The sequence below is a fragment of the Ambystoma mexicanum genome, chromosome 8, assembly GCF_040938575.1.
Source record: "Ambystoma mexicanum isolate Mex_15411 chromosome 8, UKY_AmexF1_1, whole genome shotgun sequence".
In the NCBI taxonomy this organism is placed as follows: domain Eukaryota; kingdom Metazoa; phylum Chordata; class Amphibia; order Caudata; family Ambystomatidae; genus Ambystoma; species Ambystoma mexicanum.
This window is the reverse complement of record NC_090929.1, coordinates 1,387,330,060-1,387,342,860: the sequence shown is the minus strand read 5'-3', so window position 1 is coordinate 1,387,342,860 and position 12,801 is coordinate 1,387,330,060. Positions and strand designations below refer to the sequence as shown.

Here is a 12,801-nt window from a genome sequence, read left to right as displayed (position 1 = left end):
GGCGTAAGCTTTCCTTGCTCATAGGAATCCATGTTGCCTTCTCCGCTTCACTCGTTACTTCCCAGGCTTCTGTCTCTACAGAGTCTCCTCCTTCAATGCTTACGACGTTGTGCTGGGGCTTCCCCCTGTGTAACGTTAGTCCTTCTTCTGTGTTGGACTGGTGCTCATTATTATTCCATTGGTTTCCTTCGTCACAGTACCAGACAGGTACTGTTCTTCAGAGTGCACATCACAGTAGCAGATGTATAGGGTTTCTTGCTGTCTTCTTCTAACAGGATTTATTAAGTTGGGTTGTTGCGTGAGTTTGGGCAGAGAGTTCCTCATCGGAACAGGAGTCCTTGTCCCCATGCTGGGTGCAGCGGAGGCAGGGGTCACGCTTACCTCTACACCTAGGTAGGGTATTGCGTAGAGGGCTCACCTCTCTAGCCTCAGAAGGATCAGCACACTACCCCGTTTGGTCGCACATCCACCTATGTCCTTCATAGTCTAATGAACACATCTTGCATAGGGAGCTCAGGTTATATTACTATACTTTGATGGCATACTTCCAAGTAAGGCACCACCCATTCTCACCATGAAAAAAAATAAAGTCTAGCAAGACCGGACATGGAAACATCGCTAAATAGGCTTTATTACATCAAGGTACCAGGCCTTTTTAATATGACCACTCTATTCCCTTACTAACAATATTCACCTCCATATGCACTCTGTCCTTGACCAGTCCAATCTTGGATCAGCCTATGCAGTCACAAAATTAACATTCTGGAGTTTGATTTGGGTTACCAAGTATAGAAATACAGAGGCAAATTAGTTGACAAACGTCTAGGATTGCCCGAGCACACTTGCGAAGGTCTTGCATCGTTTCAAACCTCAAATTACTCTGAATTTGGCACATGTATTTGAAGGTTAAGGGATCATCGCAACAAAGTAAATTACCACAAAGTTTTTTACGTTGTAACAACATTCAACCCTTGTGACCCCCCTCATGCATCCAACATTGCAAAGTATACTAATTTACAATTCTCCAAATCTGCCTTAGAAACACAACCCATTTAACACAACACTTTAGGACATACCCGACTCCTCCCTTTTGCAGAGACATGATTCACCCAAAAGGACTGACTCACAAACATGCAATTCTCCCCCCTCCAGCATCCCCTACTGCATCACTCCCTGTGTTTGTAGCATGTATTTCCCCCTTTCATACCCTCTTATCTATTCCTTGTTCATTTTTATTCTATTCTTTCAGCAGACTGTGTCCTGGATGGCAATCGTGGGGGCATAGTGCGCCACTCCTTGGACAAGCCTAGGCACACTAATACTTCTATGGTGGTGATTTGGCACAGTATAGAAGCATATCAACATACCATAACATAACCGAGGATTACAACTCATAGAATGCAAATGTAAAACCAGTGTTGGCAAAGCCAATAAATTTGGCTTTTGTGTAGGCAAGAGATAGGCATTTACCAGGCACTGTCATAATGGCACTACCTGACCAGGACTTGGCAACAGCTGGAAATGGTTTGATTACTTGGGCATATGATACCAGTGCCTAATTCCCATGTACAAGTCAAATCTGTTGGCTTTGTCAATGATTGTTTTTAAAAGGACTTCCGCACAAGAAACAGATATAATTTAAATGGCTGAAGTCACAATTGGTTAAGAAATGTTTACTACACCAGTTGCTCACTTGCAACTGCAACTAAGCCATTAACTCTGACTACTTATAAGTACACTGACGGTCCAAAGTTTGATGTAACTGCTTGATAGAGCAAGCTCAAAGAGATCCCAGGAGGGTGAGTTTAGGGTGGGGGGAGGCAGGCATTGGGTGGGAACTGACATAGGGATTAGCATAGCCATGGACAATAAATGGGTGGGTCAAGAACAAAACCACCCACAATCCCTCCTCATAGGTCATCCCCTAATAGCTGTACTCCAATGCAATAGGCTTATTGAGGGAGAACAAGGGAGAACCAGGAAACATTCATGAAATGTAAGGCAATTCCTACTGACCAAGGGGTGTCGCAACCAGTCTCCAGCAGGGATACACACAAACAGAAAACAGACTTCGTTTACTGAAGCTTCTCTTTCCAGTCAAATGGGTGTTAAAATGACAAATGAAACGGGATAATTTCTATAAAATAATTAATCTGTAGAATGCATGCAGGAAAAGTCAAATAGGTTGCCTGTGTTACAGGGCTCAAAATAGTAAGAACGATGGTAATGTTAAAAATTCCTGGGATCAAAGAGGATAGCGGTGGTCAAGGAAAATGTGGTTGTTCTGGCTGGAGGGGAGGTATGGTCGAAGGGATGTTTGGCTAAGTGTGGGACAGCTGAGGCCGAGCCTGGGCGTGATCCTGCTGGAGTGGAGAAGGTCATGGAGGAAGAGAAGGGAAGGGGAGCCAATGAAAATGGAGACAGGGCGTTGGGGTAGTGAAAGGTGCCCCTTGTTTTGTTTCGCTCCCTGGGAGGGAGGGGGGTTCCTTTTGGGGTTTCTGTTCTGTATGTTAAGTTCTGGTTTGGGTTGGGGGGAATGTGTTGTGTTCAGGGGTTTGGGGTTCTAGAATGTGGAGTTGCGGGTGTTCCAGGAGGGACGTTGCACGAGGTGCAGAGACTGGCAGCTGTCGGTGGGTCCAGCCCCTCCTGGCTTCTGATCACACCAAATAAAGATTCTCACCCAACCCTGGGGTGCCACTGTTTAACAACAGTTGAGGAGGAAATTACGTTAAGTGACTGTAATGGCGTGACAGGAAAAAGCCTAGCACAACTCCCATTTGGATAGAAAAGGTCGTCCCTCAGTAACCAGGCCCATACGTCATAATGGCAAACCAATGCAGTCTAAAATACAAAAGTGAAAACATTACTTCAGGAGGAATTCAAAATCTAAACCAAAGAGCTGGTGGAAACCGTCTATCCTGCAATGTGCGAGGCACCCTCTGCAAAGTCTATTGTTCTGAACTGGTTTCTCCAACAGTCATGTCCACGCATACTCACGCGTGACCGCCTACATGATTTTCTTGGACGTGGTTAGGATAGGTTTAAATTAAAATTGTACAGCGGTCTTGCCAGGACACCTCAGTTCACAGGATAATAGAAACCCCCTTGGGCAGCAGGCTCCTTCCACTTGCCTTTAGGTGGCTTGCAAAGAGTTGCTGCAGTGCCTGGTCCTTCCCGTAGCACAGGAAGCTGTGCGTGTAGACGTTGTAGGACTTTCCATACAAGCGGAAGTGCAAGGAGTTATCTGGAGATTCAATGGCCTCGTCTGGGACAAAGGTAATCTGTGTCGAGGCTCCGCCAAGGTCAAGGGCCCCCGTCGTCTCCGACTCTTTCTTGCCCGGCAAGTAACTGAGCCAGCTGACATCCTATGAAGGCAGAAAACATCACAATTAGCAACGATAAGAGACAAGTTGCAGGTTGTGAAACCTGTTATTGGACTAACGGAAACATCTATGCAAAGATGTAAGAAAACATTATCTTACCAAGTCCCACAGGCCTCTCCATCAGATGTTTCACTCTGCAGCACCTGATAAAAGTTCTGTGGGACTTCGTAAACTAACTTTTTTTACATCTCTGCATAGATTGTTCAGTTATTCCAATAAAAAGATCACTCACTTTGCAGAATTTGAGAATTTAAAACTGCACTAACATGGCGTCTAATTTTTCTTTGCACAACGATAAAAGAAATAGACAAATCAGACTCCTGACGTTGGGGCTGGAGTCCTACAGAATGTTAATTTTCCCAACCTAACGAATGGGCGGACTACGGATTTTAAAGCAATGGACAAATGTGCTTGAAACGGATTGTGGCATCGAGCAATGATATAGGTCAATTGAATGTGCAAGACTCGTACACCAAGGGAGGGCTGATTTATTTTATAGGTCTGTTATAAAATAGGTTTAAAAGCACGGTAGGGGAAAATACAACAGATGTAAAAGGAAGCTGCAATCATTGCAAATGCGTCAACTAGAATTACACATCTACACCTCCCGTTTGCGGTTTCAGAATGAGTGCCTCTGATTAAGGGAGGAATAAAAGTAATGAACAACTGAACATGCCCAATGCTGGTACAATCAATCTCCCAGGTTGGGAACGAAATGGAGGATTTATGCATACATGGATCGAAATGGCCAGGATAAACTAGATTTGGTTTGGGAGCATGCTCCAATGGATGAACTAGATTTGGTTTGGGAGTTTGCTCCAATGGATGAACTAGATTTGGTTTGGGAGTATGCTCCAATGGATGAACTAGATTTGGTTTGGGAGCATGCTCCAATGGATGAACTAGATTTGGTTTGGGAGTATGCTCCAATGGATAAACTAGATTTGGTTTGGGAGCATGCTCCAATGGATGAACTAGATTTGGTTTGGGAGCATGCTCCAATGGATGAACTAGATTTGGTTTGGGAGTATGCACCAATGGATGAACTATATTTGGTTTGGGAGTATGCTCCAATGCACGCTCTGGTTGGTGGGTCTGTTTCCCCATTAGCATCTGGGATGGGGATTGGTCGTTCCCCAGTGATTCCACCTCTCCCCAGGGGTCTGGCTTTTAATCTCACTTGCCAGCATGTGTAAGGAATGCCTCAATAATTGGAACTGTCACCTGCCTGCTGGGTGCTCTTGATTGTATGTTGGGGCGAGGCAGCAGTGTCACGGTGGTCCTCTGATCCCATGTTTCAGCATCCCTGTTTGCTAGTGAGCTGAATTCTCCGTTATGGATACCCATTCTGTGTGTGTTTCGGTTGCTGCTGTACGATTTCCATTCAGCTTTTCAGAAGATCACCCTCCTCCTCGCCTTATATATGCCATAATGTGCATACTCAGAAACTCTCCCACCCCCCGCTGGTTCATGTTCCCTTTTCGTAAAACACCCAGCAATGTGATTGCTACCATCATGCTTGGCCTTGTGTATGGTGTCATCAGATTCTGTCTGCATAAAACTACAGCGGTACATTAGCAGGTATACAGTAGATGGACTTAATGTTAGTCTCATACATCCCCCCCTCTTGGTCACACCAGGGTAAAATGGGCACAAATCCCTCAGTTTAGCAGAAAGACCTTATCAATGGCAGCCATTTTAAATATGGTGATCCTAGTGGTGCACCGGAACCTCAGCATTGATTTCTTGTACTCCCTGAAGCAATATGTTCTCGCCCGATGCATTGAAGGAAGCAATGTGGGTGCTTGTGCCACGGGAGCACTGCTCGTTTCGGCCTCTCCCCTTTGGACGCCATTTTTTCATGGCCTCTATGGTGCCACTAGGGCACTGCATGCTTCTCCCTTTCCTGTGACATGAATGCACTGCATGTTTCTTCTGGTTTCCTCTGCCAACATGGCAATGCCCGCTACTAGGCCATTACTTGCAGTACCCATCAGCGCACCGAATAGTGACTCCGAACACCTGGTTGTAATCACTCTCATCTGCACGATCAAGCATTTGACTTGGTTGGAACGCTCACTGAGACATTCCAGCAAACACTTGTTGCAGATGCTGCAGTTTCCTTCAGGAATTGTGTTTTGCTTGAGTAAGTATTCTATACAATGCTTCATGCTCGTACAGAACGCCATTCTATTTGCAGTACAGAAACTATCCCAGCCATTGCTAGATGTGACTTTTCTGGGCTTTGACCAGTACCACACAATTCCAACCACTTTACTCTGAGGGTGCCCGCTTGCCATTTAACTCCAACTGTCAGTGACCCTCACTGTCTGGCACTATATTGCCCAGTGGTGCATGCTGCTGGCATGAATTGGTTCATTTCTTTTTTCAGAATCCTGCCCCCCACTCATCCAGGTTCTGTTCTGCTTTTTGCACTCTATTTGCCAGTCTGTCACTCCTGCTATGTTCTTCTTAATCTCTTTTCATATGCATCCATGACATGTATGTAACCTTATGTAACTTAGTCTGCCACAAATAACAGTGCCACGATGCCCTTAGGGTGTATGTGCACTATACAAATGTAAAAATAAATGAATAAATCTCTTACAGCAGACTGTACAGCCTTCCCGCCCCGGGTATCCTTGACATGCCTCCTGAGCATTCCTTTAGTGAAGCAGTAAACTCATCCAGTTTCCCTGTTCTATCCTGGGAAGATCCAACCAGGTTCCCTCCCCCTTGCATAATGGGAGAACAGACAAACAAATGACTTGCTCAATTGCAGGCATTGTAACTTTAATCCCAAGATTAAAGGTTGCTGGTCAATTACAGGAGAATGCTGGCAGCTTCATGGGAACTTTTAAGAAGAATCCTCAGGTGATCATTTTCTTTTGCATTAATGGATGTTCCCTTAACATCTTACCACATGCGTGGGAAGGGTCTAAGCCAAGAAGGACACCAGGGGCCACGCATGTGCCTGGTAGTAGATATCGAGAAGGCACTCATTCCAAGACCAAGATTCAGCTAACAGAGATCTGAATCAGTCTAGGACTTCATTATACATGTAGCTTCATGCGGGAATCCTGACGTTTTAAAGACGCAGGTTAATGGCACTTTAGTTTTAGGGATTTCTTCTTTTTTTTACAAGTACCAGGTCCTTCTCTTGTATCGTGAACTTTTGCAGGTTTGAAAGCAGAAGAAACACCAACCGGTGACGGCAGTGAAGTGGCAAGAAAGGCACAGAGCAAGCAAGATGCATAAGTGTTTATAATCACACTGCGATCAAGTCTTAAAAGCGTGACCCAAAGAATAATGCCAAGAGATGCCATAGGGATGCCAAGGATGCTGCATTGCACGCTTTTGCCCGTGTACCGATGCTGTGAAGGCATCACATGATAACTTATCTCTAAGTGGAATGAACTTTAATGCATTTCTATAGAGCGACTGAGCTCATAAAACATTAAAAGTAGCACATTAAAGTTCAGGCAGCATAAGCCTAGGGAGCAATCACCGGATGGTATAAGCCATGCAGACTAGACTGTCGTGCGCCTGGTCTGGACAAGCACAGAGTTATTACTGTGCAAGGCCTCCTCAGCAGTATTGGGATATGACAAAGGAGGCGACTCCATCATTATGATATCCTGATGAACAGCTTAGACCATCTTGGACCTTAAGAGCAAAGAGTCAACTGGATTCACTGCACATTTCTGTGAAGATGTTGGTACAAACAAGTCTTGCACCTCCGCCCCACAACACTCCTCGGAGAACATTGATCTGCAAAGTTAGATATTAAGGCGCAGAAGCCGATTAAATATATGCGGTGAACCATAGAAACACGTGCTTATCCTGAAGTCATGCAACCGGGAAGCGAAAGGAAAATATACTGAAATCCAACATGTATTGAAAAATAAAATGTGTTTTAACCACATCGGAGTTCATTCAATTCTCCCCCGCCATCTTCTACCAATTTTTTGGAATGCACGTTTGAACCAAGCCCAATATGAAGCCCATCCCGAGTGGCTGCCATACCTGCAGAAACTTGCCCAGTAGGTAATTGATGGTGATCCAGCCGTAGGCTCCCTCCTCCTGCCCGCTGATGATCCGGGCGCCCTGGTAATCGAATGGATAGAATCGCAGATTGTTTTCTACTGAGGACAGGACTTGATCAGACAGACCGGGGTTCAGCAGACTAAACAGACAAGGAAAGGAACTGGATAACTGCATGCAGTCATGGGACGGGAGCCCAGAAATGACTCGGGTTAGCACACGGCATCACACAATTCAGAAGTGCAAATTAGACCAACATCAGCCGAAACTGCAGGAGAGAATGCACAGACTACCAAGAACCTTCCCCGCCATCGGGCTAGCATTAGAGTATACTCTTGTCCTACCACACCCCAAGCTTTCTGCGAAACATTGACAAGAAAGGGAACGCATTTTATTTTAGAACCTACAGTTGCACTTAATTGTAACAATGTTTTACATAAATAAAAAATGCTCTTTTGTCTTCTGCCGATTTGCCAGACAAAAAGCCTCTTTTTTTGCAGGTTCTTGTTACTGCGTTGGTATTTTTTTTTTTTTTTACTTTCATGGTCTTCCATTGTCTAAGTAGTCATGAAAATGTGCAATCAGTGTAAAAGAGCAATTCCAGTCTGCAGACACATCCTCACATCAAAGGGGACCATGTAAAAGATTGCCGTCTCCTTTACTGTCCACCAAGTTTACATACCTAGTAATTCTGTCCAGCCAGTAGCATCATTACAAGTAGTACTAATATGAGTAGTGCTAGGATTGCCACTAGCAGCACTGCTACTTGTAATGGTAGTAACATGAGTAGTAGTAATACCACTACTGACGGCAATACTGTTAGCGGCAGTAGCAATAATAGCAGCACACTGTTAATACTAACACCATTGCAAGTACGGGTAGTGCAACAGTAGTTGTAATAGCAGTACTCTTAGCAGTAGAAATAGTCTTGCTATCAGTGCCATGAGTACAGTGTTCAGTACTACTGCCACCACATGCAGTAGAACCAATGAACATGCGCCTAGATGCCTCTGGGCTTGGTGCGCTATACAAATGATAAATAAATAAAATAAATAATGCATCTACCAGTCGTTGTAGATGTACCTCTATGACCAGCATCCGCAATAGGGGTAGTCCTGGAACCCCTTGCACCACACTTCTATCAGTAGTAGCATAAATACTACTTATAGTATCAATAGTAGTAGTCATATTAGCAGTGACACACATACGTTGGAGGAAATGGCTTTAGTAGTGATGGCACTACTATAGTAATGGGCCCAGGGGCAGATGCTTGCCTGGTATGTGTATCTATGATGGATAGGTGCAGGATTTAAAGTGTGTTATTGTGGGAGGGATGTGTGGGGCGAAGGTAAGACGATAACGGGGTAGGGAGCCAAGACCACTATAGGTAGAAAGGGGCAGAGGGTGCAGGTTTATCAGAAATGTGTTTATGTAGTGTGAATTATATATAATCTTATTTGCTGTAATGGACCTGTAGACTGCACTTCATCTCCTCCACTTCCTGTTTCTGAGGTTTTAATGTTTACAAAAAAGTTAAAATAAGATGGACAAGAAAGGTTTTTGACAGGTAAATCAGAAAAAAATAAAATATTAATGGCAAGGAACAAGATATGTCTTTTTTGTCAAAAAAAACGTTTGATTTCCCAATTAAATAAGGAACGTAACCAGGGTTGTGCCCATGTTGGTGCATTATCAATGGGTCACTGACTAAGTGCTCAGCTACCCAGATGCCACATATTCTCTTCTAATACCCTATCTTGTCTCTTTCTTTAATGCCTGCCTCTCGACGTCTGTCTTTCCTGTCTCCTTTAAACATGCAACTATCATTCCCATTTTGAAAAACCCCACAGCTAATCCCCTGATCATCTCCAATTGCCACCCTATCTCTCTTTTACCCTATCTCTCGAAGCTCCTCAAGCGTCTTGTGTATTCTCAGATCTCATCTTTTGTCACTGATCTCTCTTCTTCCTTGATTTCAATCTGGCTTTCGTCCTCTCCACTCCACTGAAACTGCCCCGATTTCTGTCCTCAATTCCCTTCTTTCCGCTTGATATTCTAAACACTCTTCCTTTCTCATTCTCCTTGATTTATCTGCTGCATTTGACTCCGTGGATCACTCTTTGCTTCTGGCTTCACTTTCCTCTTTTGATGTTCAGGGTTCTGTTCTATCCTGGTTTCACTCTTACCTTCCTCTTCTCATAGTACGCTTCACAACCTGTGGCTATTATCTCCTCCTTTGGTCTTTCCTATCACTTCTACGCAGATGATAAATGGCTCTTTCTATCCTTCTCTTCCTTTACTCCCGAAATTCACTACACCCTCAGAGCCTGTTTTACCGCTATTAAATCTTGGATGTCTTCTCACTTTCTCACTCTTAATCCAGGGAAGCCAGAGGTTATGTTCCTCCCAGCCAACACTACCCCCCCATCCTCTACCACCGCGTATATCCTTCCCTTGCTCTAATATTCCAATCTATACTACTGCTCGTAATCTTGGTCTCCACTTTGATTCCAATCTTTCCTTCTCTAACCTCCCGGTCATGTAGTTTTCACCTTCATAATATCTATAAAGCTCGCCCTTTCCTCACTTTCCAGGCATCTAAACGTCTCATTTTCTCACTGATCTTCTCTCGACTCTTTTATTGTTCCACAACTCTTTGGTCTCCCAAGCTTTCGTCTTGCCCCACTAAAGTCAGTCTTTAACTCTTCTATTAATTTACTTTGTCTTCTTCCCTATCGAGACTCTATTTCCTCCTCTCTTGCTACACTTGGTTGGCTTCCTTTCCATTCTCAAGTCAAATTTCACTTTCTTTACCTTGTCTTTAAATCTCTCTATGGGCGTGCACCTAACTACCTCTCTGTGCTGCTATGTTTCTATACCCAAACCCATTCTCTTCGGTCTTCCTCTCGCTTTAGACTTGTGGTTCCTAGTCCTCCATGTGTCCAGTCTCGCTTCTGATCCTTTCAGCTTCTTGCTCCTCTCAACTGGAATGCTCTTCCACTCTCACTTCCATCTACTACTGTTTACTCTCTCTTTCGTGCTTCCTTGAAGACCCACCTTCAACATCCCTGAATGATTGCTATCTGGATTTGATTGTCTTATTGTTTAACCATTTGTTATTGTACCGTATTCTGTTTTAAAATGTTCATTGCTTTGGATTAAGGCGCTTTATAAACCACAAATAAAATACAAATAACCTTACTTTGTTGGGGCAGAGCAACAACGTTGTGGCCCCCTGTATGTCGCTGCTGGAGTAGGCATTTTTGACATCAAAGTAGCCTATAGCAAATTATACAAGGCGTCTTCTGAGTTCTGAGGTCCTATGCTTCTATTAGACTAGTTCTGATATCAGAAATCACTTGAGGACTATATGTTACAAGGCATTACAATAGTGATGCTTCATTTTTCCCCAGGAAGAGGCAGACTGAGGTCCCACAAAGGATGAAATACTCGAATCTGATGACCAAAATAAAATGCCTACTAAAGCGATCTACTTTCACTTACATCAGTCCAGCCTGAAATCACCCAAGCCTCCAGGAGTGAAAACAGGCAGTGCATAGCCACATTTCCAACTACACGCATAGTACGTATTAAGGCCATTATTATAGCTTTGCCATTAGCAGTAAAAAACAGGTGGTATTTAGAAATACCACCTGTTTTCCCTACGAGAGAGACGATAATTGCAAATCAGACAGCACAGTGTTTCGGAAACGCCACCAGCGGTAGCTCTGAAATACTGCAAGTCTGGTGCAGTTCTGGAAACACTGCTGGCACACGCTGCCTGCTTACAGCTTCAAAAACAGAAATCACAATAAAAGAGCTTTAAAACCACCTCTTGCTCAAAGGTGGTGGTGACAACAGAGCCATGTAAATTGGCAGTCCAGCATGCAAAGAGGCATTCCACATATGAATGTATTGTATTTATTTATTTTATTTGTACATTTATAGCAGGCCGCACAGTCCGCAGGCATCTAGGCGCTAGTTGCACTGCGACAGACCTGGATCAGAAAAGGACGGGCAGGGGCTAGGAGTGTCAACTGAGGAGAAGAGTTTTGATATGCTTTCTGAAGATGTTGTAGGAGGGTTCACCTCGCAGGTGTGGGGGTAACTTGTTTCCAAAGAGAGGGTGACCGGACTGGGAAGCTAGAGCCCCCCACTTTTCTGCACTTGAATATTGGCGTAATGAGGTGGTGGCTGTATGCAGATCTTGTAGCTCTTTCTGAGACCTGCCATTTTAGTTTGTCCGCTAAGTACCTTGGAGCTTCATTTGAGAGACGTCAGTGGGTGAGAGATAGAATTTTGAAGATGATTCTGTTCTTGACAGGGAGCCAATGTGCTGCTTTCCGGGCATTCGATATATGGTCTTGTTTACCAATGTCAAGTGCAGCTCTAAGTGCATTGTTTTGGGTCGTCTGTAGTTTGCGGATTTATTTTCAGAAGTGCTACAAAGTAGGGAGTTGCAGTAGTCCAGTTTAGAGCATATTAACGCCCGAGCAACTTCCAGCCGGTTAGCAGTGGTGAGGAATGGTTTACTAGCATTGATGAGTTTTATTGAGTTTGAAAGCACTATGTCCACAATCATCATGTGCGACACCCCCAGCCAGCATTACACCATTAAAGGTATTATTAAACCTACGTCTAAATACAAAATATTATATGTAGTTTGGCACCAATGAATTCAAACGTTGCTGGTGTTGTATTAACAGCATTAGGGCAGCAGGAAAAGGTAGGAGTAAACGTACCAGCAACTCCTGTTTTCAAACGCATGCATCTTTCATAGATTCACATGCTGTTTGAATATTCTCAGTCGTTAGGCAGGGAATCGTCTGTAATATTAAAGCAGTTTCATTTAAAAAATGAAAGCAACTGCAGTGTTCTGTCAGTGCAGTTTTGGGGTAATTTACCCTCTAGCCAATAGGCAGTGCCTCCCATAGATCCACCCATGGGGGCCAGCTTCATATTCGTATAACACACGTAACAGTGTGAACGTGAGCCAAATGTGGGGTAGGGAAGAGGGCTGCATATTAATTTATGAAAGATACCAATGCTGGAGAACAGGAGTTACAGGTAAGTGACTTATCCCTTCCCCAGCATTTGATCCTTCCTAGATTCACATGTTGTTTGAATAGAATAAATAGCAGTACATACACACAAGTCTGTATGTGATGCAAAACGGGAGAAGGATAAGGCTCACCTTTCGGCAAACAGATATCGCAGTACCCCCGTCCAACCCTTGACTCCTTCCTCAAGTACCTGATGACGCAGTAAACGTTGGTGAAGTTTTGAAAGGACCTCCACGTAGCCACCCTGCATGTGGCCTCCTGAGGAGCACCAGGGAGGAATGCAGCAGTAGATGACACAGCCCTTGTGAAAT

At 44.1% G+C, this 12,801-nt stretch overlaps 1 protein-coding gene across 2 annotated transcripts in view; it reads right to left on the bottom strand.

Moving 5' to 3' along the window:
- ENTPD1 (ectonucleoside triphosphate diphosphohydrolase 1) overlaps positions 1-12,801 on the bottom strand; it is a 403,736-nt gene that overhangs the window by 25,733 nt on the left and 365,202 nt on the right. For both annotated transcript variants that reach the window (XM_069611514.1, XM_069611515.1), the window contains exons 5-6: positions 7,410-7,569; positions 3,132-3,365 (exon numbers count right to left, since the gene is read on the bottom strand). In XM_069611514.1, coding sequence (XP_069467615.1) covers positions 3,132-3,365; positions 7,410-7,569 — 394 coding nt within the window. The remainder of the gene's footprint in view (positions 1-3,131; positions 3,366-7,409; positions 7,570-12,801) is intronic.